The following is a 27,896-nucleotide window of genomic DNA, read 5'->3' as shown; positions in this document are numbered from 1 at the left end:
CTTTTATTATATAGGACTAGAGGCCTGGTACACGAAATTCGTGCATGGGTGTAGTCCCTAGGCCTGGCTGGCGATTGAAGCGCGAGCGTCTGGTGTGGAAGGGCAGGTCCCAGCTGACCTCTAGGCCCTGGGCAGTACCTGGACCCTGGGTCCCTGTGTGCCCCCTCCACTTGAGTCATCGGCCCCCTGCTGCTGCCGCTGGTCGCCATCTGCAGGGCAATCAGTGGGGAGATTGGGCCCCGCTTGCACCCGCCTTGGCCTGGCGCTGCTTGCTCACCTGCTCCACCATCCCGTCACGGTCTCGCTTTCATCAGGGCCCATAGGGGCTGGCAGCACCTCCACTGCCGCCTCCTGCCAACACCATGTCATGGACGCCCGCCATGTTCCACCCATCCCCTAGTGGTCAGCGCATGTCATAGCGAGCAGTCAAACTCCCAGTTGAGGGGACAGTTTGCATATTAGGCTTTTATTATATAGGACTAGAGGACTGGTGCACAATTCATGCACATTGAAAGTAAATTAATTAGAAGGTGGCCAGCGGGGTTGGCCTGGGTGAGATGGGCCGGACATGCCCTAGAGCCAACCTCCCATGATCCCTCCCCAGCTGGCTGCACCTGGAGTGATGCTGGGGCTCGAAGGGTGTCTGTGGTGTGAGTGGGGTCCCTCTGGCAGGTGGGGTCCCTTGGCCTGGCCTACAGGGATCAGGCCAAAACCGGCAGTCCAACATCCCCTAAGGGGTCCCAGAGTGCAAAAGGGCGCTCTGCAAAGTTGCTGTCGCTTGGCAGCTCCTGCATTGAGCGTCTGCCCCCTGGTGGTCAGTGTGCATCATAGCTACCAGCCAGTCAGCAGGTCGCTTAGCCTTTTATATATATAGATGTGGTACTAAAGATAAACAACTTTTAAAAATGCTGAATAATTTATATTAGGGTATCTGTTTTATCTACATAATTATGTAACAGTTTAGGGAAAGCACACCTTACTCTGAAGCTGCGTAACTTCTCCTGCGAAGACACTGTCAATTGTGGCTGGCATCTGCTTATAAAGAGAATTTGAGAGGTCTGCCTTAGTGGTGCCTTTGTATTTTGCCTAGGGAGGGAAAAAATTTAAAAAATAAGTAAACATTCCTCTTTTTTACTGTGAATATTATAAGCGAATAAAAAGAAACTTTCTTCAGAAACAGAATATAAAAATCTGAAGAGCATTTTAATCCTGGACGTGACAAACATCTTTTGAAGAAAGACAAATCCAGTTTACCATGGAAAAAGCTTTAAACCAGACATGCAAGAAAAAAAATGACTATTTAAACCCATGTGCATTTCTAAAAGTAAACCTATTAGTGTTTATCAAGAGTTTCATCTGTTTGATCAGCGAAGAAAAACTGGAGAGCAATGAGACATTTGAGTTGCTCCAGAAGATACAAGTTGTTATGTCCTCCTGGCTAGAACCCGAATGCAGTCCTGGCTGGTTTGGCTCAGTGGATGGAGCATCGGCCTGGGGACTGAAGGGTCCTTGGTTTGATTCCAGTCAAGGGCTCATGCCCAGGTTGTGGGCTTGATCACCACTAGGGGCATGCAGGAGGCAGCCAATCAATGATTCTCTCTCATCATTGATGTTTCTATCTCTCTCTCCCTCCCTCTCCCTTCCTCTCTGAAATCAATTAAAAAATATATTTTTAAAAACAAATTGTATAGAACCTGAATGCAAAGGACAGAACTCCTTTATTCAAGTCTTCTTACTCTCCTACCAAGATGAGTGGGAGGAGCTTGTTTGCTGTTTCTTCGCTCACACCTCCCATCTGCACTGTTCTAAGTGATCTCAGTCACTACTCTTAAAGAGAAACACTCATTCACCACTTCCTCTTGGGAAGATTAGGTTCAAAGTAACACAACAGAATGCCCACGTCCTTGTTTTTGCTCTACAGTTAACTCCTTCAGGAAAACGAATAATTAGGAACATCAAGAATACCTTCCTCTCTGAAATCAATAAAAATATTTTTAAAAAAAATAATAATTCTATATAAATAAGAAAGGTTTGGATTCAAAACACAGACACATAATAAAACACATTAACCATAGCCAGTAAAATATGTCAATTTACATGAGTTAATTGATAGTGCATAGAATTACAAAATTATATATTACCAACATTCGGTGGTGCTTTTAAAAATATTATTCTTCAACTTCAATGTACAGACTTTTATCTATATAAATATAAAAAGAAAATGCAAGCCATTTTGCCAGTTTTTGATACCTTACCTCAGAAATAAAAGCACCAATATTTTTTACATGGTTTAGCATCGGAGTGTCAGTCACAAATGTACACTTGTCCTTAGATTTTTTATACTCTTCTCTATAATGGATCTAAAAGAGAGAATAATTCACATAAGAGGGAGACGAAAAACAATTTCAGTGCTCTGGTGCTGAAAAGAAGAATTAACATGAGAAGTCCATTTTCTGAAGTAAATACTTAAATGTGAAATGATGCTCAAAATAAGCCAAATCAAATAAACTGGTATTCAGAACAGAAATGCAAAATGATGGGCATAATAAAGGAAGCTTTTTCTTTAGATGAACAAGGGTCCGGTTATCGTCAAGGACCATGTGGGTTGAACCCACAATGATGATGAATCCTGTTGCCCAGTTTGTGACTTTTAAGCCACTGACCTTATCAGTGAAGCTATGGTCAAACAGAAATACAGCTGCCCACCTCTAGCTTTAAAACAAGGAGTCATCAGGACAGATGAAACCATTTAAGAAGTAGAGGCAGAAATTAAACAAATGAAGATTACTATTATATTAGCATCATTACCTAGACCCACTGGATTAGAGGAAGGGACTTAAATTATGGTCACCACGAGTTTCCTGTTACTAATTAATTCCACTCAAACTTATCCAATTTATGAGCACCACAGGCCTCCCATCCTCCACCCCTTCCTCAACAAAAATAGAACCTGCCCAGAAAGTTTGCCACATGGCTGAGATTATTCCAGAATGCCCCCTTGCTGTGAATAAGCAGATGAGCAAGAAGATGATCAGAGGGGCTTTGCTGAGCATGCTCATTTCTCCACTTGCACTCACTAGTAAAATGAGTCACTCCTTTTTTTCTTGGACCGAGGCCAGAGTTGCTAATCTGGGGAAAGACCCTGCAAGGACACAGGAGCCAAAAAGAAGTTAGGAATTATGGAGAAGGACCTAAAATGTAATCCCACTATCACACTAACTGCAGCCCAATCTGAAAACTGGGGAGGCAAAATTTACGATTAGTTGAGAGGATGAAGGTATTTGCTAAAAGTTCTATCAACCTGTAATAAAGTCATGTTTATCTACCCAAGACTATAAATACTTAGGCTGAAAAAAAGGTCCCGTGGTCTTTCTAATTATAGCCTAAAAGTCAAGTTTAATTCTGTATACTCCCTGGTCCTTAAAGGACATGACTAATACTGATGTTACACACAAACATTACATAGGGATTTTACCACATGCAAACCTGATTTGAAGGGCATTATTTGACTGTAACCAGATATGAACATACTAAGCAATGTTATTTCAAAATACCATATTTCACTGCTGACTCTTAGATATTATACGCCCACCACATTAAACATTTGCTTTATTCATGAAATCAACATTAGAACATATTTATCTTATCTGAGCACTAAATTACTTTTCTTCTTCTTCTGAGATTAGCCATAATTTTAGGTCTCTGCAAATCACCCTCCTCAATCACTAGTAATTAAACCGTTAAAGGCAGTATGATAAATAGTAGGCTATTTTGATCATAGGGAGAGGGAAAAAGTACCCCTGTTATATAATAAGTGTGAGAGAAAATAACCTGTCATTAGGCTTAAGTCTGCCTCATTATTTTTATCTTCCACCACCATCTTTCCCTCTCACATCCACATTCTTCTCTGCAGTGGTATGTGTGAGGGCCACAGCCTCCTGATAAGCTCTGACCTGAGCAGAATGTTCAGGAAGGCAGCAGGGATAAGGGTGAAGTACTTACTTCCCTTGCTATGCAGGCAAACAGTTCAGTTTAAGTGTGGTCTCCATTCCTTACTTTGTCCTTTATTTAAAAGATATACCCATACACACACACTTCTAGTTTCTAATGACATATAATACTAGAGGCCCGATGCATGAAATTCATGCAAGGGGCTCAGCCCTCACAGTCATGGTGGCTGCCTCGGCCCTCGCAGCCCCGGCTTTGTCCGGAAGGTTGTCTGGAAGGTCGCTCGGTCATCAGTCTAATTACCATATTACACTTTTATTATTATAGCTGAATAGGAATAGCACATTATCTTAAATTTTTATATAAAAAAAATGTCACATACTAGTAGTCTTCCTATACAAGGAGAAGACAGATGAAACTGCACCAATGAGGGAGAGTAAATCTTCAGTAAAATAACAACCACTGAGCAGACGGCCATTTCCTGATACAACCATGTATGTATTCCTAAGACAAGCACGGCTCTATCTCTTAGGTGGGTTGGCTATCCAGCCCCTATCCTTCTTAATAACAGAACCCAAATGTATTCATGAGAGTAGCCAGGCCTCGCCCCCAGCCGCGGAGTACAAATAGCTCTAAACCAGGCAGGGTTTCCTCAGTCCTCTTGGCTAGTGATTGGCCTGGGAAGGCCAGGTGCCAGCTCTGGGTCAAGACATTAGTGGGGTCTTCCCAGCCGTGTTCTGGTGTTTCTGGGGTGAAGGGAGAGACCTGCTGGCATCGCCCTTTGACACATAGCCCTGCCCCCTTTCTCCTTCCCTAGTCACAGGGATGCATCAACAATGGTGTCACAATTAGACCGTAAGCCACCATACTAATGTTGACAGAACAGAAGAAAAGGAATCTGAGAAACTAATAGCATCAAATATGCCAAAACTGGACCTCCCCCCTTCCTCCAGGCTTCACATGTGAAAAAAACAAATACCCATTTGTTAAATCTCTGTGCCAGGGTTTTCCTGTTACCTGCAGCCTTCTGTACTCATAACCAACACACCACCCAAGTTACATTCTGACTGAGAAAAAAAAGGCAAAGTTGATGGTTTGATGATCATTAAGATGACCAAAATATTCACTTTCTGCTTCGACCTCACCCATTAATCCTATCATGTCTCAACTACAATGAGAGTTAAATTACATCCGTAGTGCTCCCTCCTCCTCCCCCAGTTTCTTTCACTTCAGTATGAGATTAGCTAATGGCTGAAAGGGGATGACAGATGTAGACGTTTGAGGATATTTCCTTTTACAAGCATTCTTAACAAAAGTACCTAGAAAGTCTTTTCACAAACGGAGCCATATTGCTAAATGCAGGAAACCCTGGGAAGAAAAAAACAAGGCTCCATTGCTCTTTGTAACGGGTGCTCCCAGCCAAGCTACTCTCTCGGTTCTCTAATACATTCAGAGCTTTCTCTGGAGGGGAAACCACAAATCTAATGTTTTCAGCGTTGAAAGGACTTGCCCACAACACACAAAGCTCATTTGCCTGGAAATGTTCTTTCTGCTGCATTGTAGATTATCACCCTAAAATGGTTTCAACCAAAACATTGAGTCAGAGGCTTTGTGCAGATGTGGCCAAACTTGCCCTGCAGAGACTTTATGCCTAATTTACAAGAAACATACAAAAGCTCACCTTTACCCTAATAATTGTTTAAGCCCACTTGACAAAAGGCCTCTAGAACCATGCTTCTGACTGCTCAATCTAGTCAACAGGTTTGATTTATGCAAGGGATTGAGTAGATAGTTGACCAACAGGCTGAAATAACAGAGAGGGGCCAAATGAGAAGCATGACTTGGTTAACAAGAAAAAAAAAAAGAGGCTGTCTCTGAGGCCAGGTGCTGTCTTCTGGGTTGGGAAGTGAGTTATGCAGAGGGAAACCCCACAACGTGGGCAGGGCAAGTGCAAAGCAGAAACGAGGGAGGGCAAAGAAAACTTGAAAAATGCCTCATTCTGATCCCCAGAGTGAAGCCGCCTGATCTGGAAAACGGAGAATTCTAAACAGTGCAGGCCTCCCAGGACTTCTCTCTAGACCAATCTTACTTACTATATTAATAAATTATCTGGTAAGGACATGATACAGCAAGTCCGCAGGTTTGCTGGTGACTCCAAGCTCTCAGGGAGCATAAAATGTCAAACTAAAGGAGCTGAAATGGGGAAGCTCACAAAAGGCCATGCCAGAGGGCAGACAGCTACACGTGACATTCTCTCCTAGCAAGGTGGGAACCATTCAAACTACTAAGAAAAGTTGATGAGCCCTAAGCAATCAGCTATAAGTCAGAAATTATGATTGAAACTCGCTGAGAAAGATGTCCTACAGAGGTTGATCTAATAGCTCTCTGTAGCCCCACGTCCAAGATACCCTAACTATCATTACAAAGGGTACATGGAGCAAAAAGAAACATCGTCCCACTCTGCCCATAACCCCAGGCCGTCCATATTTGGACTGCTGTGCACAGATCTGCTTATCACACCCCAATGAAGACATACAAGAGCTAGGAGAGTCCAAAGAGAGACCGTTAGGATGATGATGAAGGCGATGTAGAAAGGCTACTCTATGAAGAGAAGCCTGTAAAACAACCCAATTCATCTAAAAAAATGAAGCAATGACAAGTGGCTCTGGACTTAGCTAGACCTAAGTCTGAATTTTGTACCCACCCCTAACTAGCCAGGTACCCTTGGGCAAGATAATCTTGCACCAGCTCTGAACTGAGGCTCATAGAAACAATAACAGTACAATAATGTATGTTGGAGTGCCTTGCACAGGGACATCATGGTGGCCAAGACGTGGGAGTCAGACTGTGTTTCAAATCCCAGGTCTGTGGCTCACTAGCTATGTGATTTGATCAACAGACTGTAAGGCTGCTTCTTAAAGCTTCAGTATGTAGGACTCTACCGAGCAGGCAAGCAACACACCAAATTCTCTTGGTGACAGAGGCTGCAGACAGACTTCCTTCAAACAAACAAAAAGACTCAGGTAAATACATGATGCCCCTTTGGGATATAATGAATTAGAAAACAAAACTAAGGGACTTGAAGGTTGGTCTTTAAATTGAATTTGATACTAGGGAAAAGACAGGGGTACTGAATTAAATGTGGACACTAACAGATGGGCACTGTCAGAGGCATAATAGAGACTTGAATGGAACTCCATCTAACTCAGTGTGTCAACTCATCCATTTTTATATCTGTTTTAGTTCTGTAATTAATGCAACCTCAAATATACATTTTAGACAACCATTTAGTCATGCAGACAATATAACAGAGATAACTTCAAATTTAAGTTCATCTGCTCCATATAGAAACATTGGTAGTGCCCTGATTGGTGTGGCTCAGTTGGTTGAGCATCATCCCATGCATCAAAAGGTCGTTGGTTCGATTCCTGGTCCGGGCACATGTCCAGGTCGTGGGTTTTATCCCCAGTTGGGATGTGTACAGAGGCAATCAATTGATGTTTCTCTTTCACATGGATGTCTCTCTCTCTCTCTCTCTCTCTCTCTCTCTCTCTCTCTCTCTCTCTCTCTCTTTTTCTCTCTCTCTCTCGTCAATAAAAACGTATTTTTTAAAAAGTACTTCCTCTTTAAAAAATCTATAATAATAAAAGGGTAATATACTAATTAGACCAGGCACCTTTGGACATCCTTCCTGATGAACCTGGGGCCAGAGGGAAGCCAGCTGGGGTCCCGGGTGCCTGCGGGCGGCCAGAGGAGGGAAGCCCAGGTCCCAGGTGCCAGAGGGAATCTGGTGCCTGCAGCCGGGGGAAGAAAGGCCTACTCTTGCACGAATTTTTGTGCATCAGGCCTCTAGTAAATGAATAAAAGGATTGATAGTGTTACTATTACTAATAGTAGTATAAAAATTAATGATAAAGGTAAGAGAAACTGCATGGAAATCTAGAGTGAGAGATAACATGGCAGTGTGGCTAAGAGAGAGTGCTTTGTGTTTAAGTCCCCACTGCCTAACTGTGTGACCCAGGAAAGTTACTTAGCCTCTCTGAGCTTTGCTTCCTCACCTCTAAAATGGGAAAAACAACAGGGCCTACCTCATAAGCTTCAATGCCTAGCACATAGTATTCAATAAATCTTAATTATTGCTGATATTATTTTTAATTCAGTATTATTACAGTTTACAACAAAGTTTCACATATAGTAGCTTATGACTATTATTAAATAATGGCACTAAGAAATATTTAATTAGATTACATGTCAAGTGTATGGGAAGGGGTATGATTTCCACCATCCTTTGGCTCTTTTGACAAGGCAATTTTCTGACAACTTTTTAAATGAGGATCATCTAAATTCTTATCCCTAGTGAGCAATACTTTTCTTGTGCCTCTAGAATTTTAGTTTAATTATTGACTGTAAAAATACATAAATATGAGTGAATTCTACAATTCTATGATTCCCTTGAAATATATAACTGATTCCAATTAATGAAAAAAAGTCACAATAAAAACGCTCCTTTTCATTACTATCATCATTATCATCTAGTCCAGAGTTCTTAACATGTAGCTCAATTATCCATAAATTCTAAACTGAAAATCAACGTTACATGCACATAGATACTATATGCAAATTTTTTTGGTTTGGAAAACTACTGCATTCATCATATTCCTCAAAAGGCCCCCAAATGCTTTTCTAAAAATCATTCATTTATGTAGAGATCTTTCTAAAACATTTCACATCATTACAAATTTAAATATTTACAAATTGTAAAGGCTTTGGGTTCTCAGAGGAATATGCTCTGAATTCGTGATTTCACTTTACCGTAGATTGTCTTTAAGGGATTAAACTTAGGAAACCTTTATAAAGCACCGATTATACAAAAGTAGTAGTGTACAGAGTATTAACCTTTTTGTTTCCTTCCCTAAATGAAATTCCTATTGCCAGGATGATCGAAATCCATAAGGAACAGGAATTCTGGATTAAGAACACAGAGACCTGCTCCCACAGAAATTCTCTGTATGGGTGACCTTAGAGAAATTACCTACAATTTCTAGACTCAGTTCCATGATCTGGAAAACAACATGTTTTAATAGGCAGATTCAGGGTTTTTCTCTCCAGCTCTATGATTCTGTGGCATAATATTCTATGACACACAATGCAAAATGAGACAAAAATTTCTTAAGCCACTTACATCACTAATAAGTTCAGTGCATTTTCTGGCCAATTCCATGCTCAGGTCTTCAATTACAGGCTTAAAGAATACCTGTCCAGAAAAAAAAAAAGAAAGAAAACAAATTTCTAATCACCAGCTTATAGGAACAAATACCCTTCTTCAGCAGGTGCTTGCACACTCACCTTGTCGTCTTCATTTTCTTCTTCCTCTATTTTTTCCTCTTCAGTTTCACCTTTTACATCTTCATATATAGGGACCCTCATTTTTACTCCCTCTCTATATATTGTTTTAATTCTCTAACGTAGCATCTGTTTATGCACTATGGCACCCTTGAGATATTAGCATCTCTGGCGTTCTGGCAGAAATGACCTTGCCCAGGCCTCCTCCCTATTTAGCTCACACTTCACTCTCCTTATCACAACTGTGTGTGAGTGGATGGAACAGGATCCCGGAGGTGGACCAGGGCTAGCCTCCCAAGGGGAAATAACATTTCAATGAGCAAAATTCAGTTTTATGAACATTCAAGTCAGCATTTTTTTAACTGGTTAAGAAATTCAAAAAAGACAACTTATTTATATTTCACTAATTCAATTCATTCATAAAGGAGTTTGAAAAAGACTTCAAGATTCTGGGAAAACCACTCAGCTTTAACACTCAAGATAGCACAGTCAGAAGCCTGTTATCTCAAAGAATTCCTCCACTCCTTCTAAATAAAGCTTTCACTAGAATGTCAGACATATCTCTGATTTGGTATAGTGAATCTGGATCATCCAAACTCATTTCATTAACCTAAGTTAAATTTTTTACGAGATATAAACATACTGGACACATTCTTAAAAGTACTTTAAATTAGCTGATTAAAGGCTAGTAATTTATTATGAAAAGCTCTTTGAACCCTTCAGAGAATCTATTCGGAGTTCATTATAACTGTTAATCCTATATTGCTATTGTATTATTTTAATTGTAAATATCATTAAACCTGAGAAGTTGCAGTTAACATAGGTTGATATATCATTTAAGAATTCTAGAAACATCATTGTTTCAAAAAATAATAGTCATCCCTTTCAATTCTGCCCATTGTGTCAATTTTTACAAATTTGCTAGTTATTTTTATATGCTTCAAAGCATACTACACACCCAGAAAAGTTTGGAAAAATAAACTATAACAATAGTTATAATGTGGTATGTGTCATTGGTTATATAATTAAAAATTTATTTTTCAAAACAAATCCTTTCATGTCAATTTAGGCAATTCTGAGATTCTATATAACTCATAATTTATCAATTTGGTTACTTAAATCTTAGGATAAATTAATATTTATACAGCAATAGCAGATAAGCACTGGACATAAAAATACCTTATGGTGAATAACTAAACTAATTATACAAAATATAATTTCATTAAAAATAATACATCATTCTAAATAGCTAAGTATAATGTTATTTTATCTTGATATTATATCTAGTTTTAAATTTATTTTTTAAAATGCCATAGTCTTGCCTAAACTAAAAATTCTGACAAGAAAAATTTTACACGGTCATCGTGTGTAAATAATTTCTCAAACTGTGTTCCATGAGGCTAAAGTTCCATAGAACACTCTGAAGGAGGAAAGGGAGTTTCTTAAACATGTTTGGGGTAACCTGTATACTAATTTCTATCCCTGCCACTAAAGAGCCACAAAGCATAATGACACATTAGAAGCTCTGAGGAGACCCACAACCAAGAAAAGTACCAAAAAAAAACCCCCCAGCATTTCCCAAACAATGAAATCCTGTCCATCAAATCTAATCTAAACTTCTTACCTACCTATTTTTAATGCTATCTGGTATTCCAGAAAACTAACATTCTTCTGTGAAATATTACTTAGGGAAACTGTTCTATTCTGAAAAAAAGTAATGTGTCCTAGAAGATTCATTGGTTTTTCATGAAACAATTTTGATACAGGCTAACTTGATGGCATCATATGTCCTGCTTATCAGCAAAATACCAAGAGTACTGAATTTGGGAAAACTTAACTTTACAATAACAGCCCTGTCATGCCAGTGTAGAGAATTCTACAAGGAAATTCTCCTTACATTAAAGAGCAGAATGTGTGGGTTCTGACTGATTCCCTCAAGTCCTCTGCCAAAAGACTTTACTACAGAAGATGGATTCCATTATCTTTATTTGGAAATATGGAGGAGAATTTTCTATAAGCTTTTCTTGCAAACTTCTAGTGGTGTAGGGAAAAAAATCTTGCCACAGCTGCCTAAGAGGCACCTCTTGGCTAGTGTTTGAGGTGACAATACGTGCATTGCTCATGATGACATCTATTCACCATGGTGAATTACTTTCATCAGACTCCTGGTGAATTACCTTCATCAGACTTCAATGGCTGCTTTTTCTCATTTCCCATCATGTAATAAGTTCTCATTGACTCTTCACTGTGCTGGAAGAAAATAATTTGTTGAGATTATATACAAACATTATGAAAGCAAAACCAAACGCCATATGTGAACATAAATTTTCCATTTGAGATTTTAGAATCAAAATTTTAAAGCCACGGAGAACCTTAAGAAATCAATCCTACTAAAGCCTTCTCTTTTACAGAGGACAAAATTATGATCAAGAGAAATTAATTATTTGTTTTACTCAGAAAAGTATTCGATAGAGCATTAGGACCAGAATTTAACTAGAGCCCCAAGTTCATGCATTCAAATAAGTGTGTTATGCCAGGCACTGTGCTTGGTGTCAGAGATGCAGTGGTGAGTAAAACACACTTAGTGCTAATATAAGATAGGGAATAAGAAACGCATCATTCAAGACTTGCTGGAGGAACTCCTTAATGGATTGTTTGGCGAGCTAGACACATTAGTACTTTTGATTGAAAGCATTTTTCCTTTCACCTATAGATATAATACAAAATTCATGTAAAGTTTTCTCTAAAACATTTTAAGCCCTGCACTTTATCACAGCAGAGCACTCTTGTCAATAGCTTCAAAATATGACTTGGGGAATAAGAAGAAAATGTTATTCATGGATAGCTATCACGTTTCAATAGTCCCTATCACCTGCTTTAAAAAAGTTAAATATTATATTTTAATACATATTTTCACCCTAGGGAGTCCCAAAAGGAAATTTCTGTACAGTTGCTAATCCCTATTACTTAGAGAGCATGTCATTTTATGTAATGTACTCTTTGCATTAATACTCTAAGCATGCCCTGATTCAGAATGAGGATCACCTTACTTACAGCCAGATACCCTACTTCCAGGACTGGCTCTCTCATATCTTCTAGGACAAATTATTTAATCCCTCTCTGCCTCCAATTGAGAATCAGTTCTGAGTTGAGGAAAACTTAGAGATAAACTGATTTTTTTTTCCAGAGGGGGGGTGAATGGAGGTAGAAGAGGGCATAGAGAGGATAAATGGTAATGGAAAAAAGAAAAGAAAAATAAATGCTTTTATTCATTTCAACAATTCAGCTTTGCAGTAAAAGACAAGAAAGCAACTGTGAGCTAAAGCCCATAGTTGCATTAGCACCAGTTAATGGAAGAAGACAAAATAACTTATTTTTAATTACATTCAAGGTGTTTGTCCTATTAATGTGAAAGTTAAACATGCAAAAATGAATTGCATTGATGAAATATTACTTTCTAGCATATTAGAAAAAGAAATAAGATTACTCTGGATATAAAAAAATTAATTCACCAGTTCTTACTATAAAACATTCACTGTAAATGGTTAGGTGAGAGAGGATTCAGTTCATCTGACCTGTTTCTCTACTTTCCCAGTCTGTCACATACTCAATTTTAGTTGCCCTGGTTTTTGGTTTTTATTTTTTGTTTTGGTTTTGTTGTTGCTGTTATGCTTGTTTGCTTGTTTGTTTGTTTATATGACTATCTCCCAGAAGGTTCTCAGTTGAATTCCTGGTTATTTTACTTTTGCTTCATGTATCTCTCCATCATTTGGCATCTGTCCAAACGAGAACTTTACTAATAGATGGGGGGTGTGGGTGGGGAGAATCGTTTCTTAAAACAAGAAATGTGAGCTCTCTAGAGCAATTTGTCTTCTTTATAAAAGAGTTCTGCTTAATATTAGCTCCATCTAGTTTTACAATTTACACTCATTAAGCCTATCTTATTTCTAATGGCTATTTCATTACTGTTTGTTAATTAGAAATCAAAAGAATACATAGCAACTTGGATAATTGTCACCTTTACCAATTATGCCATTAAAATAAGATTTAATAGAGTGTTTTTCTGTGTTCCTGTTTTCACAAATATAGATCCTACTGACAAATGAGACCCACACGTCTAAACTGGTATTGTTGGAATAGGAGAACAAGAAACTGCAAATAACTTTTGACACAACGATTTCCAGGTTGGGTGTGTTTAGGATGCCAACATTAAAATATGTACTCTTCTAGATATACTGACAGGGAAAACGTATTCTTATTCGGAGTCTACATTAACATAAGCACCCAGTAGACTGAAAGACATTGGTCTAATTTGCTGCTTACTTGAGATATTAGTTCAGCTTTAATAACAATGAGGATAAAACCACAATCCTGCACACTAAGAGAAAAGCAGCTCATGGTTTGAGTAGCCTCTATGTGACCTGTAACCAGAACTAAAGGACCAGGCAGGATCAAACAGTCTGGCTATCCTCAAAGCATCCCTTTTCTGAAGTTTTGTGTGAGATGTCAGGAAAAATTGTAAAAGACTCTGAAACTAGCAAATAATCCTACGTAACAAAGAGCTAATATGCAAATGGTCATCATGCCCTCGCGCCCTCACGCTCTGGCGCTAAGGCCGGGGGACCTGAGGCCGGGTGTGGGGAGCTGAGGCCGCGCCCCTCGCCCTGCAGGGCTTGATGGGGGTGGGGCCAGCCGGGTCTGGGTCTCGCGCAATTTCGAGGTGTGCGTGGGTGCCTGGGGACTTGACTCTGGGTCTCACAGTGCACCCCAGACTCTGACAAGAGGGAGATTTTCATATATATTTTACTAATTTTCTTTCATCCCTGACACTTCTATTATAGAGAAAGGGCAAATAGCAATATTAAAATATTTCCCCTAATTAATTCTCTTTTAATGTGCACAAATTTCGTGCACCGGGCCACTAGTAATAATAATAGTAATCAGAAAAGATTACCTGGTGTCTTATCTGGTGTTACCTTCTGGCTAATTTGGCCTTTCACTGTCGTTGTACTATTTTACATCCCTATAAATTGTTAATAACTGATAACAATGCTATGATTCTTTATCCACAAAAATGCAAATTAATTGTTTCCTGGGGAAAGCAATTGGTTATTGCCTTATTGATAGAACCTCTGGACATCTATTTATAAATTCAGCATTCCTTATTACTCATTTGTGTGTGGTTCTTTAAATTCACCTTTGAACCAATTGTAACATCTTACTGGTACCCTAATTAATTAATGAGTTAAGATCTTTAAAACATGTTCATTTTATGTTTTATGAGAATCAGGATTTCACCATTATTTTAAATCCTTTCACAGATACAATGATTTAATTATCCTTCTTCTTTCCTTTAATGTTCAGCAAAAATAGAAAAGGAGAAAGTATTCAATAAAGCCCAATTCTCTCTATTGTAAACATAGCTGCAACAATTCTTGTTGTTTATTGAAATTAGCTTTTTGTTTTGTTTTCAGATCTGATCTCATTTGACTATTGGCAAATGCCACATGTGTGCTAGTGTATAAGTACATTCACACAACATACGCATACACAGAACACACATACACGCTCAAGCAGAGTTAATTCACCACAGATGCCAGTTCCCTTTTGAAAAACACACAAGGCTTCAGTAAATGCAAAGACTTAATTACTTCTCACATCTGGAAAAACTTAAATATGAGAGTGGATTTATTGAAGAAGCTCTTTGCTTGGCTGTCAACACCATATCAGGAGCCAGAGAGAGAGCAAGCTTGATCAGTGCTGGCAATCCTTTAACCCTTCAGAGAGAGATGTTCTACTAATTAATTCATTTCAGGTCCTGCTTACATGATTTATGAAAACACAGAAAAGTAAATAATTTCCTAGCAATTTACAAAGAAATACTGTTTTTGTCATGTTTCCAGGGGGTGAGAGGGAATCATATATTGAAATTTGAAAATAATGAGACAGTCCTATATTTAAGAAAATACAGGAAAGGCTTTTGGGGTTGTAGAGCATACGGAATAAAGACATAGAACAATAACTTATGTAAACACACACAAAACTAGGCAGTTCAGCTCTTTATGGAGAAAGAGAAGTATTTATATGAGATAATAGCAAGATTTAAGAGAAATTAAGGAATGAGATCTTCCCCTTATGGCAGAATTAAGTAAAATGATGGTATATAGAGAAGGCATCCAAAGAGCATTGGTGAGACCCAGAAACCAGAGTTGGAGGAGCCCAAAGTTCAATGTTAGTGGTGCATAAATGGAGAGAGATAAGGACAGCAGAGCATCAGTAGCTTGAGGAGGCCATTATGAACCATGAATCCTTTACAAATAACACAGTTCCCGGTCAATTAACTATGAAAATAGTGGTTCTACAGCTACTCAATCCCCTTCATAGGCCTTGAATTTAATTTTTACTCCTTCATATTATCATTAGCCAATTGAAATACTCCTCATGTATCTGTAATACCATTGTAATTAGCTAGTTATTAATAATAGGAAAGGAGCAAAAAGGAGGCCAGACATTAAAAACATGGCCATTTGGGCAGCTTCACCAGGAAGCTGCAATTTCACACTCCCCAGGGAACCACGGGCCCATTCCCTGCAGGTCACTGGGGGTAGGGGTCCAACAAAGGGGAAGATGGGCACATGCGCAATGAGTTGGGTGAAACAGGGAAAGTGCCTGTCAGTCAAGTCTGTGGAACCATGGATTGGCTAGAGTAGGCAGGGCCATTGCAAGCCCGTGAAAATCTGGCTTTGCTCCTGCCTATGTTCCCTCCATAACTGCATGGCCCATGGTCATGTGGACCCCACATGCAATGGACTGATGGACTGCAGTGGGAAACACAGACTAAGCTAGCCCAATGCTGGATTGGACTGTGCCCTAACACAGAACAAAACTGTGGACACTGGATTTTAGCTCTGCTGAAAGCAAAATGGGACTTATTCTATGGTGGGAATGAGGGAAATGGGACTTTGGAAACTCAGGAGTTTGATTCCACAGAAATAAAGTTTTCTACAATATCTCATCTTCCTGTGGGAATCTCTGAAAATTCATTTTCTTGAGATATCATAAGAAGCCCACTCCCACTAGCAACCGGTGGAGATCTTCCCACCAATAACATCTGGACTTTAGGAAAACTCAAAGTGAAGAAATTATTCCCAGGTTTATTAGTCTAGTGAAGAAAACACTCAAGGGAAATTCATTTGTTTTATGTATATCCAGAAATAAAATTTATGTTAAGTGTATTTATAATATAAATTTAACACTTCTACAAAATTACAATTATATTTTTGAAATGTACCTATTTTTTTCTGAATAAGTTATATCTAAATTTCTACTTGAACCTAAGTGACCAATTACTATACCTAAGTCCCCTAAGGATTTCTTCTATCCTGAAATCATGATTTCATTATAGTTTAAGCCAGGGCAAACAACACAAATGATGCTCACAATTCAGAACTTCTGAAGCACCAATTCCTCAGTCTTATTTCAATTGTTTCCATTGAGTTTTTCATGTGAACATGTATGGGTAGTAATTTCTCTCTAAGGACTCCATCTTTTTTATTATTTGATTTGTGTGTGTGTCTGTCTTCATTCATTTCACAACTATTTCTTGTGTGCCTTCTATGTATGTACCAGAAGCTACTTTAATCTCTTCATATAATCCATGAACAATAACCAATAAAAATCCCTAGCCATCTCTCCTATTTCAATCATATATTCATTTATCAAATATTTATTGAGCATCTACTTTATGCCATGCACTATACTAAGTTTTATATCTTGAGTATATTTCAGGTACTGAATATACATGTAAGAGATAGTCAATATTTACCACTTTATTCAGTTAAAATATGTATTTTCTTAGACTGATAGTTTGTTGGATTAAAAAAAGCTGTATTTTCAAGAAAGTAGCACAATGTTTTTTAAAAAATTCATTATTCAAATAATTTTATAGATATCAATTTTCTATCCTATTTATACCCTAATTATATCTACAGATGGTTTTCTTCATCCATATTTTCTCAAATTGTGTATGCAGAATTTCCTTCATAATCCCAATATGCTTGGCATATTTTTAATTTGCTCATAAAGTGAGATCCCTCAGGCAATGTCTACCTATGATTTTTTAATTATTTCAGAAATCATTTTCGGGAGCAGCTCTGCCTAGTAGAAATATAATGTGAGCTACATAAGTAATTTTAAATATTTTGGTTACCACATTAAAAACAAAAAACAAACAAAACAAAAAAGACAGTCCTAGGCCATATAGATCAGTGGTTAGAGTGTCAGCCTGCTCACCAAAGAGTTGCAGGTTCGATTCCCAGTCAAGGACTCATACCTGGGTTGCAGGTTCAATCCCTGGCCCCGATGGGGGTGGTGAAGGAGGCAACCAATTGATGTGTCTCTCTCACATTGTTATTTGTTTCTCTCTCTCTCCTTCCCTCCCTCCCTCCTCTCTCTCTCTCTCTCTCTCTGTCTCTCTCTCTCTCTCCTTCCCTTACACTCTCTCTGAAAAAAAGAAACAGATTAAATTGATTTAAATGATATATTTTATTTAACTCAATGTATCCAAAATATTACCCTTTCACTGTGTGATCAATGTAAAAAAAGTACTGAGATTTTACATTTTTAAATACCGAGTCTTTGAAATCCAGTGTGTTTTAATTTTACACTCACAGAACATCTCAATTCAGAGGAGCCATATTGGATAGTGGCTACCATAGTGGACCGTGAGCTATACAGTAATGCTGTAAGACTGGACATCATTAGCTAGTTTTCATTTTGATAGTATATATATCAAATGTGGGAAAATACATTTAAAATTAAACTTCTTAAGATGAGAATTTCAGATTCCTAATCAATAATTAAGCAATAAAAACTATAATCTACTTTAGTTTCCACACCTATCTAAATCAGTATCCTCTTTATAGGAATGTACTTCATTAAAGGTTTAAATTGCTATTATAAATAATAAATTAACTCTTTAAATTGTGTTTTAATTAATTTCATCAAAGGTGTATGCAAAATGCTATCGTGTTTCATTAATGACAATGACATATTTAAAGTCCCAGCAATTTTCAGGATAAACATTCACTCTTTAATTATCTACCTAATAAGTAGATAATTATATGAGTGAGTAACAGGCATTCACTCTTAATTTCTCTGTCTAAATAGCACAAAATCCAAATAGTGAAATACCCTCCACTGTTACTCCCCTTTTAACTCATATAATCCAATTTAAAACACACCAGCAATTTGCTCATCAATTTGGCTAGGTAAATCCTTTTAAAACCAAGCTGTAAAGCAATGTCACAGTGAGTTATGAGATTTAATAAAGAGGCTGATGGATCATTTAAAGAACCTCAGTGTTTTGCTGAAATAAGATTTTTCTATTAAGAACCTTAAATTTTGAAATACTCAACAGAAAAGAAATTCAGCAGTAAGTGGAAACGTATCTATATTTCTGTTCTACAGACGACTTTAGCTTGTTTCCTTGATGGAAGCAATAAAATGAATTTTTTTAACTTCAAGGATTTTTAATAACATCCAAATGCAACGAAGTTCTTTTAATCTAAAAATACTGTTACAAAATGATATCCAAGGTCTTAAACTTTATTCATATTATCCTTTTTCCAAGCTCTGCTGAAAATTTTGAAGAAAGATGAAACTATAAAAATGAAGGGAGTCATTCAACAACACTTAGAAATCCCCTCTACTAGAATCTACCAGGTACTGTAAGAGGGAACAAGAGGATAATCATCTTATGCCAAGCACTGTATCATGGCCTTTACATATAAAATCCCATTTAATCTTCACAACATCCATTTCATAGGACTTAGAGTGATCAATTGCCCAAGTTCTCACAGTAAGAGGTTCAAACCTAGATCTGTACTGCTTCATTTTGTGTAGAACCTACGGAAGCATGCGTGGAGCAGCAGAACACTGACTTATTTCTGATAGTGATATTAACTTCTATCATCGTTTCCAATTTCCGACTTCAAAGGAATTGTTATTGCAGATGATTATTGAAAGCAAGGGTAATCCTGATGCGATGGAGGCAATCTGGTTATTAAGATCAGCAAAAACAAGACTCCCCAGGATTAGTAGCAAGAGTAAAAGCAGATAATAACGACCTTTCCTGTTTTTTACTTGAGCAGTACCTTTTCTCTACTGATCACCAGATACAGAGATTATAAAGTTTGTATTTCTGGTACACTAAAAAAATGATTCAGATGCATGTAAGATATTGTACACACAAACAAAGGAGCTGGAATGAAAAATAACTGAAGAGGCAAATTTTACTGTACTCAAATAGAGCCTGTCCTTTCTTCATAGTTGCCTTGGTAGTCAAAAAGATCTAGAAAGATTTATTTTAATTACATTCAACACAAGAATTTAGAATATAAAAAGAATTCATTGAAAATAGTGTAATTATAGTGACTTTTATAGTATGTATTCTCTGATTTACATAAAACTAATGAAGATAACTTACAAAACACTGAAAAATTTTCTAGATTTAGTCTAGAATATTAGAAAATTTTCATCCCAAAATATCATAGTAACTATAACTGGTTATAAATGAAATACAGGTCTTATATGCACTTTGAGCTAAAAAATGAGAATTTCATTTAACTATATTAGTCATTTTTAATGTATGTACTCTAGCCATTTATTGTAATCTAACCACTTTTAAAGCACAGAGAAATTACTTTTAAGGATTTTTATGACAAACTGCCCCAAATAGTGAGTGTTTAAAAGAGCAATCTTACTCGGAGAGTCTTATTTTATGTCAAAATTTTTATGTAAGTATAAAGTTTGCTGAAAAAAATAATAACTTTACTGTTACATGTTAATGAAGTAGCAAGGACAACTTTTTTCAAGGTTTGACTTAAGCTTTGATTCTAGACTACTATTGTCATAATCCTATGAAATATTTTTTACTATAGAATTATCACTACATGTGCATTTGATCAAGGATATACTTGGTTCCTTATTTTAAGATTTAAAATCACTATACATGTTATTTCCTTTGACATTCTTTTTTTTTTAATATATTTTTATTGATTTCAGAGAGAGGCAGGGAGAGGGAGAGAGGGATAGAAACATCAATGTTGAAAAGAATCACTGATCGGCCACCTCCCACTTGACCCCTACTAAGGATTGAGCCCACAACCCAAGCATGTGTCCCAAACAGGAGTCAAACTGTGACCTCTTAGTGACACTCAACCACTGACCCACCCTGGCCAGGCCCTTTGACATTCTTTATGGTATTTATGTTACTTTCTCTTGTACAAAAACAGTCATGAGTTAGGAAAACCTCAGATTTTAATTTAATCAGGCAAAATAGTCAAATTCTATAATAGACAAAGCACTCATATGTAAGGATTTTTAAAAACTTATAATAGATTTAGATTTTCTTAACAAACTTTACAAGATGTTTTGTAGAGACTACCTAATTGTCAATTAAGTATGGCCATTTCAAAATACAAAAATTCCTGTAAATTATCTGTTATAAAATCTAATCATCATCTGGGATAGAGTTGCAGAAGACTTTAATACTGTAAGGAAAATTACACAGTTTTATGTTTTAACTAGTTCTTTATTTAATTCATCTTTTTATTATACTTTAAGTTCAGTATTTCATTATATTTTTTCTACTTTTCCAAACACAGCAATGGTAAACATCCTGTTTAAGCAAACTATCCTTCTTTAAATACTCAAGGTTTAAATGTTTTTCTCAAAACATCATCAAAATGTATCTTTTAAAATGTATTATAGGCTTTTATAATGTTTGTATTTCAGAGACAGGACTAGTGACTGTATTTGGGGGTGATGATTTAACAGAAATTATAACTGACTCATGAACTATGCTACAATGGGGCTTCTGCTCACTTAAAAAATAAAACACATGCATGAGATTATATTCCACACTGAACTGATATCTGAACTTTATTTCTATATTCCAGCCTGGCAAAAACTCTACAATTCACCAACAAGAATGACCAAGAACATGCCCTATCTGGTTTGGCTCAATGGATAGAGTGTCGGCCTGCGGACTGAAGGGTCCCAGGTTCGATTCCAGCCAATGGCACATGCCTGGGTTGCGGGCTCGATCCCCAGTAGGGTGCATGCAGGAGGCAGCCAGTCAATGATTCTCTCTCATCATTGATGTTTCTAGCTCTCTCCCTCTCCCTTCCTCTCTAAAATCAATAAAATATATTTTTTTTAAAATAAAGAATGACCAAGAACAGAAGAGATTGAAGCCTGCTAGATCCTCTTAATGAACCATAGTCACAGAGTTATTATTTGGAAAAGGGAGACCCTGGAAATGCCACATCTAATGTGGTGCATGGAAAGAGCACCATGCAAAAAAGAGCCCCAAGATCTAGGTTTGAAACTTCACTCTACTATTGACCTGCTATGCGGTGACAAGTGGGTCATTTGAGGTCATTGGTTCTTTATTTCCTCATCTGTAAATAATTAGGCCAGCCTTTCTAGTTCTAAGATTGTATGATCACTGATTACCAAGTGTACCTGATAATCTACTAATCATCATAGTACAAAAGTTCAAAGATGAAAATATTATCAACAAATTATTTTATCAAATCACTTTTTAAAAATTTTTTGGTACAAGAGTAATAGAGGAAACCTATGTTGAAAAGTAGATACTATAGTTAAGTCCTTTCCGTAACTTAGCTCATAGCATACTCATAAACTCTCAGGAAAGTAGATACTATCAGGATCCATAAATGAAGCTAAAAAAAGTTATGGTAATTTGCTTAAAAGTAACACCAACAGGACTGAATCAAGGTCTTTTTTTATGTTTATTTATCACTTCACTATATATACCCATTGTACACATTCAACACTGTGATTATTATGGAATCTACTTTTAAAAACTCATTTTGTATTTTGACTATAGGTCAGAACCTAACTAGGTATATTGAATAACTAGTAAAGTATATAATATTTACAAAGTCCATTCCCATATACATCAAAATGTTTTTAACTGTTATAAAGAAACAGCCTTTAAACAACTGTAAGGATATTTTCATAGTCTATTCTAAAAACTAGATAATTTCACTCTAGGTACATATATATAAGAAAGAATAACTGGTTTCCATATGCTTATAAAACAGGAATGTATTCCCAAGGAATGGAAAACTGTCGATGATGTAGCTAAGCTGAGTATATTCATGGCTATGTGTTCCAAAATCGATATAAACATAATCAGTGGGAAATTAAATTTTGCTAGAGCCAAGGTATGGCTCTGAAAAGCTTTTAAGCATTTATCTCTACAATGATCTCATGGGGAGTTCAAGCTTGCTTTCAGAAACAACACTGTCCAAAGCTCTAAAAAGCAGATATTTATCATAGCATTCAATCTGCTGCAAGAATGTCTTGGCAATTCAAGACAAGAAAATATATAAGAATATAAGAAGTTCAATATAGGAAAATAAAGTTTCAGTGTCATCACAAATGGGGGGGGGGGGAATTATCTTATGCACTACCTTTCCTTATTCCTCAGTTTAATTAACATTCTCTCTCAAGTTTATAATAACAACTGTTTTTGTTCTTCACACTAATATTTTAGTTGTTCTGCAAATGTGAATGTAAGTGTGTAAAAAATCCCTTTTTAAAAACAAACTAGATGACTAACACAACCTTATGTTATATTAGTGCCGTTTTATATTTTTAGTTGTATTATCATCTCCCAAAGGGATGTCCGAAGATTGTGACTTACAAAAAGTGTAAATCCTGGTATTGAGACTTAGAGCAAATCCTGGTATTGAAACTTACAAAAAAGAGCAAATCATGGTATTGATACATTTGAAATACAATTGTATACTGCTTATTTTTAATGTATATATTATTTTCAAAGAATTCAGTATTTGATTCAAAATGTCAATATTTGAACTATGAATAAATGACTATGTTAGGCATTGCAATAGATATAAAACAATAAAATCTAGCCTTTCATACACAAGGAGCTTATAATCTATTAGCACAGATGAAGCAACTAAAGAGCACAGTAAAGTCATCAGACAAGTACAAAGTGCCAGGAGGGTGCAGGGGATAAAGGAAATCATAAATGTTGGGGACACTCTAAAGTCCCATGAACATTGCCTTTGATATGCACATTATAAAGATGAGCCATTTTTTATAAATGAGGAAAAAGAGGGTTAGAAGACACAGCACAAGTCAAGACAACAGAAGAGCCATTCTACAGCCACCATGAGAAATAAGTCCGGGATACAGGGGGAAGGTGAGGAGTCAGGAATTCACAAAAGGCAGAATGGAAACAGCTTCAAATGTCAAGCCAACAATTTTATATGTAATTCAATCAGAGATATTGCATCACAAAATTTTAAGCTGGAGAGTGACATATAAATCCAATATAGAAAGTTTAATCTAGTTGCAATATAGGTAGGATATGCTGAAATGGAAGGAAAAAGAACACCAGAAGAATAAAAAACAGTGCAGGCAAGAAATAAAGATTGATATCAGGGGCATGAAAGTTGTTAAAGATAAAGATTTGGAATACACCACAGATGCAGGCTGAGCAACAGACAAGATGTGAAGACTGAAAGAAGAAAGGCCTTTCTAAGCTCCTTTGAGTTGTTTGGATTGAGAGGGAAATGGAATCTAAAATGGAGTTATTCAGGAGGAGTATCAGCCATCAGTTAGATATGCACAGTGGTCAGATTAGGGCACTGACTCAGCTCAAGGAGAGGAGTCAGAGTTCACAGAGCCACAAGAAAATGATATAAAGAGAACAATTTTCAAAGACATCTCCTAAGTAAAAGCAATTCATCCAAACCCCACCCCCCCCGGCTGATCGTTCATACTGGAGACAGAAAAAGGTACAGCCCTAAAACAAGGTCTCCCATGAGACAAGGAAAAAAATACCTCTATTCTGTTTTCTTAACAATTCTCAAAAACTATACTATTTTAATGGAATGATTCACTAAAAATATTTATTAAGATACCATTATATGAATTAGAAACTTGAAATACAAAAAATTATTATATGCCCCAAGGAGCTTGTCTGATTATAAAGATAATAAATGTTCACAGTTTACTGACAATAACAAAAAGCATAAAACCAAGTGTTTGAAATATGGTGTCAGAAATTTTTTAATTTTACCAAATGCATTTTCAGCCTTAGATGGTTTTTTACTTGACTTTTTCACCTATGTCAATAGCATATTTATTTTATTACATTATATTACTAGGTTTCTGAATATTAAACCATTCTTGCATTCTTAGGTTAAATACTACTTGCTTTTGATAGACTATTCTTAGAATGAATATGATTTTATAGTGTTTGTTTACATAATAATATGTAGGTAATAATGCATAAATATGTTCATAACTCAGCCATTTATGTTCATGAACTGAAGTTTTCTTTTGAGACTGTTACCTTTTTTGTGCTCTATGCCAATTTATGTACCTTTGAAATGGTTCTTCCTTGAAAATAGGACAGACTCATTAATGAAGCTATAGCAGACATGTCAATAAACTTACCTGTGTGGACCATGCTCAGGTCCAAGGCTCTTATGAGCAGACTATGAGTCACATGACCTATCCAACTACAGCTCATTAATCCCAGAGCAGACACTGCACTTGGGGATAAGAAAGAAGTGCACTGGACATTCAGGGACCAGTAAGAATGTGTTTCATGAGTTTGAACCAATAGACATTTAGCTGTAGATAATCAGATGACAGTAAGTGCTAAAGCTATAAGCCCAGATAGAATAAGGTGGGCCGCTACTTTTCAACTATAGACTGATAAGCAAGCTAAGAAATACTGTATTCAGAGAAGAGCAGAAACAAAGAACTGCACATACCCTAAACCACATGGTAAAGAGATTTGCTCTCTAATAATTTCCCAGTTCCCATTAAGTCCAGTCTTACTTGTTGTAACTGTTTCTATGAGATTATTCTACATTCTTCCTATAAATCCCTTTTTCCTTTAGCTATTCCTTGAAATCAAGCAATCCTAAGACAGTATCAGAGGCAGGAGACTTGCATAAAGCTAATTAGTTCATAACATTTTCAATGTTTTCCTTAGTTATTGCATAGCTCTGCTTTTCTAATTCCTCTACTATCCATTTTGGTAGTTTACATATTTGTTTTAAAAATTCATTTCATTTATACTTTCCAGATTTATTAATATAACTAGAGGCCCAGTGCACAAATTCGTGCACAGCTGGGGTCTGGCCGGCCCTCCCCAATTGGGGCCACTGGGGGTGGGACTGGCAGTGGGGAGGGGCCACAGGAGGCTGGCCCTGCCCCTGATTAGGCTGGAGGAGGGCTGACTGGGGGTGGACCCAGCCAGGGGGAGGGGCTGTGGGCAGTTGGGGGGCTGATCGTGGCCCTGATCAGGCCTGTTGGCTGCCACAGTGTGTGTCATAGTGACCGGTCATTCCGGTCATTCCATCATTCTGTTGTTCCCATTGCTTGGCTTTTATATATATAGATGTCCTTTTGTGGGTTTTGTGTTTAATGATAATCTAATCAGACTTTGAACTAGAGGAAACTACACATGCAAACAGATGTTCCAAACTTAAGAGAAATGTATGAGAGAATAAAAATAGTAGGAAGGTAGAGATCAAATTACCAAGACAACTTTAATAAATTTAATATATTGACACTAGCTAACAATATTTATTTTTATATATTTTATTAATAAAAGTTCTTTATAGCACAGAGCAGGAATCTACACTAATAAAAGAGAAACATGCAAATTGACCATCCCTCCGCTATGCCCACCAGCCAATCAGGAGCAAGTATGCAAATTAACCCATCAAAGATGGTGGCGGCCATGAAGCTGGAGTGAGCAGGAGGCTTGGGTTGCCCCCGGCAACAGAGGAAGCCAAGCTTCCCGCTTGCCCTGGCCGCCGCTGAAGGAGTGGCTGGAAAAAAATACCACAAAGGAGTGCCTGGGAGCCCATGGCCAGCCTGCAAACAGCCCTCAGCCCCTCACCCAGGCTGGCCAGGCACCCAGCAGGGACCCTCACCCTGAAGGAAGTGTAGCCAGGCTGAAAACAGCCCTCAGCCCCTCACCCAGGCTGGCCACACCCCCCAGCAGGGACCCTCACTCCATGGGGGCGTGGCCGGCCTGCAAACCACCACAGGCCCCTCTCCCAGGCCCCCCACGCCCCAAGGGAACCCCCACCCTGATCCGGGACACCCTACAGGGCAAACCAGCTGGCCTCAACCCGTGCATCAGGTCTCTATTATTACTAATAAAAGGGTAATATGCTAATTAGACCCGGAGACCTTCCAGGAGACCTTCCGGATGTTCTTCTGGACAAAGCCATGGTGGCGGGGCCGAGGTAGAGGTGGTTAGAGGCCAAGACAGGAGGGCAGTTGTGGGTGATCAGGCCAGGATGGGACGGCAGTTGTGGGTGATCAGGCCAGTGGGGGGGGAGGGGCATTGGGGGTGATCAGGCCGGCAGGTGGGAGCAGTTGGGGGTGAGCAGACCATCAGTGGGGTCAGTTGGGGGTGATCAGGACAGTGGGGGGGGGGCATTTGGGGGTGAGCAGGACAGCAAGGGGGGCAGTTGGAGGCGAGCAGGCCAGTGGGGAGGGAAGGAGGGGGTGAGCAGGCCAAAGGGGGGCAGTGGGGGGAGGGCTGGCAGGGGGGGCAGTTGGGGCAGAGCAGGCCAGCAGGGGGGCAGTTGGAGGCGAGCAGGCCAGCAGGCAGAGTAGTTAGGGGCAATCAGGCAGGCAGGCAGGTGAGCGGTTAGGAGCCAGCAGTCCCGGATTGTGAGAGGGATGTATGACTGCCGGTTTAGGCCTGATCCCTGTAAACCAGCAGTAGGACATCCTTCGAGGGGTCCCAGATTGGAGAGGGTGCAGGCCTGGCTGAGGGACACCCCACCCCCCCATGCACGAATTTCGTGCACTGGGCCACTATTCTAATAAATAAAAGTAAATAAATAAATTATCATTAAAATAATATTTTACTAAAAAAGACTTTTTTACAAATATATATACAAAGCACCAGGCTTTGAAAATGTTAACACTGGTGTTTTAAATCAGATTTGTAAGTTAACAGAACATATTTACACCCAGATAGTAAATGAACATTCTATTAAAAACATAATTGTTAAAACTCATTTCCAAATGTTATCATAACCTTATCACTTAGTTTATAGCATGGTAAGAAATAAAAAATTGTCTTTTTGTGATAAATCCTTATTAACCAAGTCATCTCCCATTTCAGAAATAGCTAGCCTTTTATTTCCTAGGTGAGATGTGAAACATAATGAATCATAAGGTAATTAACCAGTCATCTAGTTTGGCTAGGTGCCTGATGAATAGTTTGAAAAATGTTAGAATTCTAGAACTATAGATAGAAATTGTTGCCTATGGAGCTCCCAGCTTCTTAGTCTACACAACCCTGAAATATAATTATAATGGAACAACTACAAAGGGGGAGAAGGTGGAAATAGAAGCAAACTATCAATTTAAAACATAGATTTAAATTATAAACAATCAAATGCAATAAAAATAGATTTAAGTGTATCCATTTAAAAATTTTAAATGTAGACATATCTAGATTCCTAATATTAATTTTTTTAAGCAGCTCTGTAGAAAAC

The 27,896-nt window shown here is 37.8% G+C and overlaps 1 protein-coding gene across 3 annotated transcripts in view; it reads right to left on the bottom strand.

Annotated features, from left to right (window-relative positions):
• The window catches only part of NEBL (nebulette), a 382,588-nt gene that overhangs the window by 105,672 nt on the left and 249,020 nt on the right, over positions 1-27,896 (bottom strand). The window contains exons 1-4 of one of the 3 annotated variants that reach the window (XM_054725859.1): positions 9,295-9,469; positions 9,131-9,202; positions 2,256-2,360; positions 976-1,086 (exon numbers count right to left, since the gene is read on the bottom strand). The exons of the other annotated variants lie outside the window; for them this stretch is intronic. Coding sequence (XP_054581834.1) covers positions 976-1,086; positions 2,256-2,360; positions 9,131-9,202; positions 9,295-9,375 — 369 coding nt within the window. The 5' untranslated portion in view covers positions 9,376-9,469. Of the gene's footprint in view, positions 1-975; positions 1,087-2,255; positions 2,361-9,130; positions 9,203-9,294; positions 9,470-27,896 lie in introns of those variants that run through there. 3 annotated transcript variants of the gene reach the window in all.

Source organism: Eptesicus fuscus, chromosome 2 (assembly GCF_027574615.1).
Source record: "Eptesicus fuscus isolate TK198812 chromosome 2, DD_ASM_mEF_20220401, whole genome shotgun sequence".
Classification (NCBI taxonomy): Eukaryota; Metazoa; Chordata; class Mammalia; order Chiroptera; family Vespertilionidae; genus Eptesicus; species Eptesicus fuscus.
This window is presented reverse-complemented; position numbering and strand designations above follow the sequence as displayed.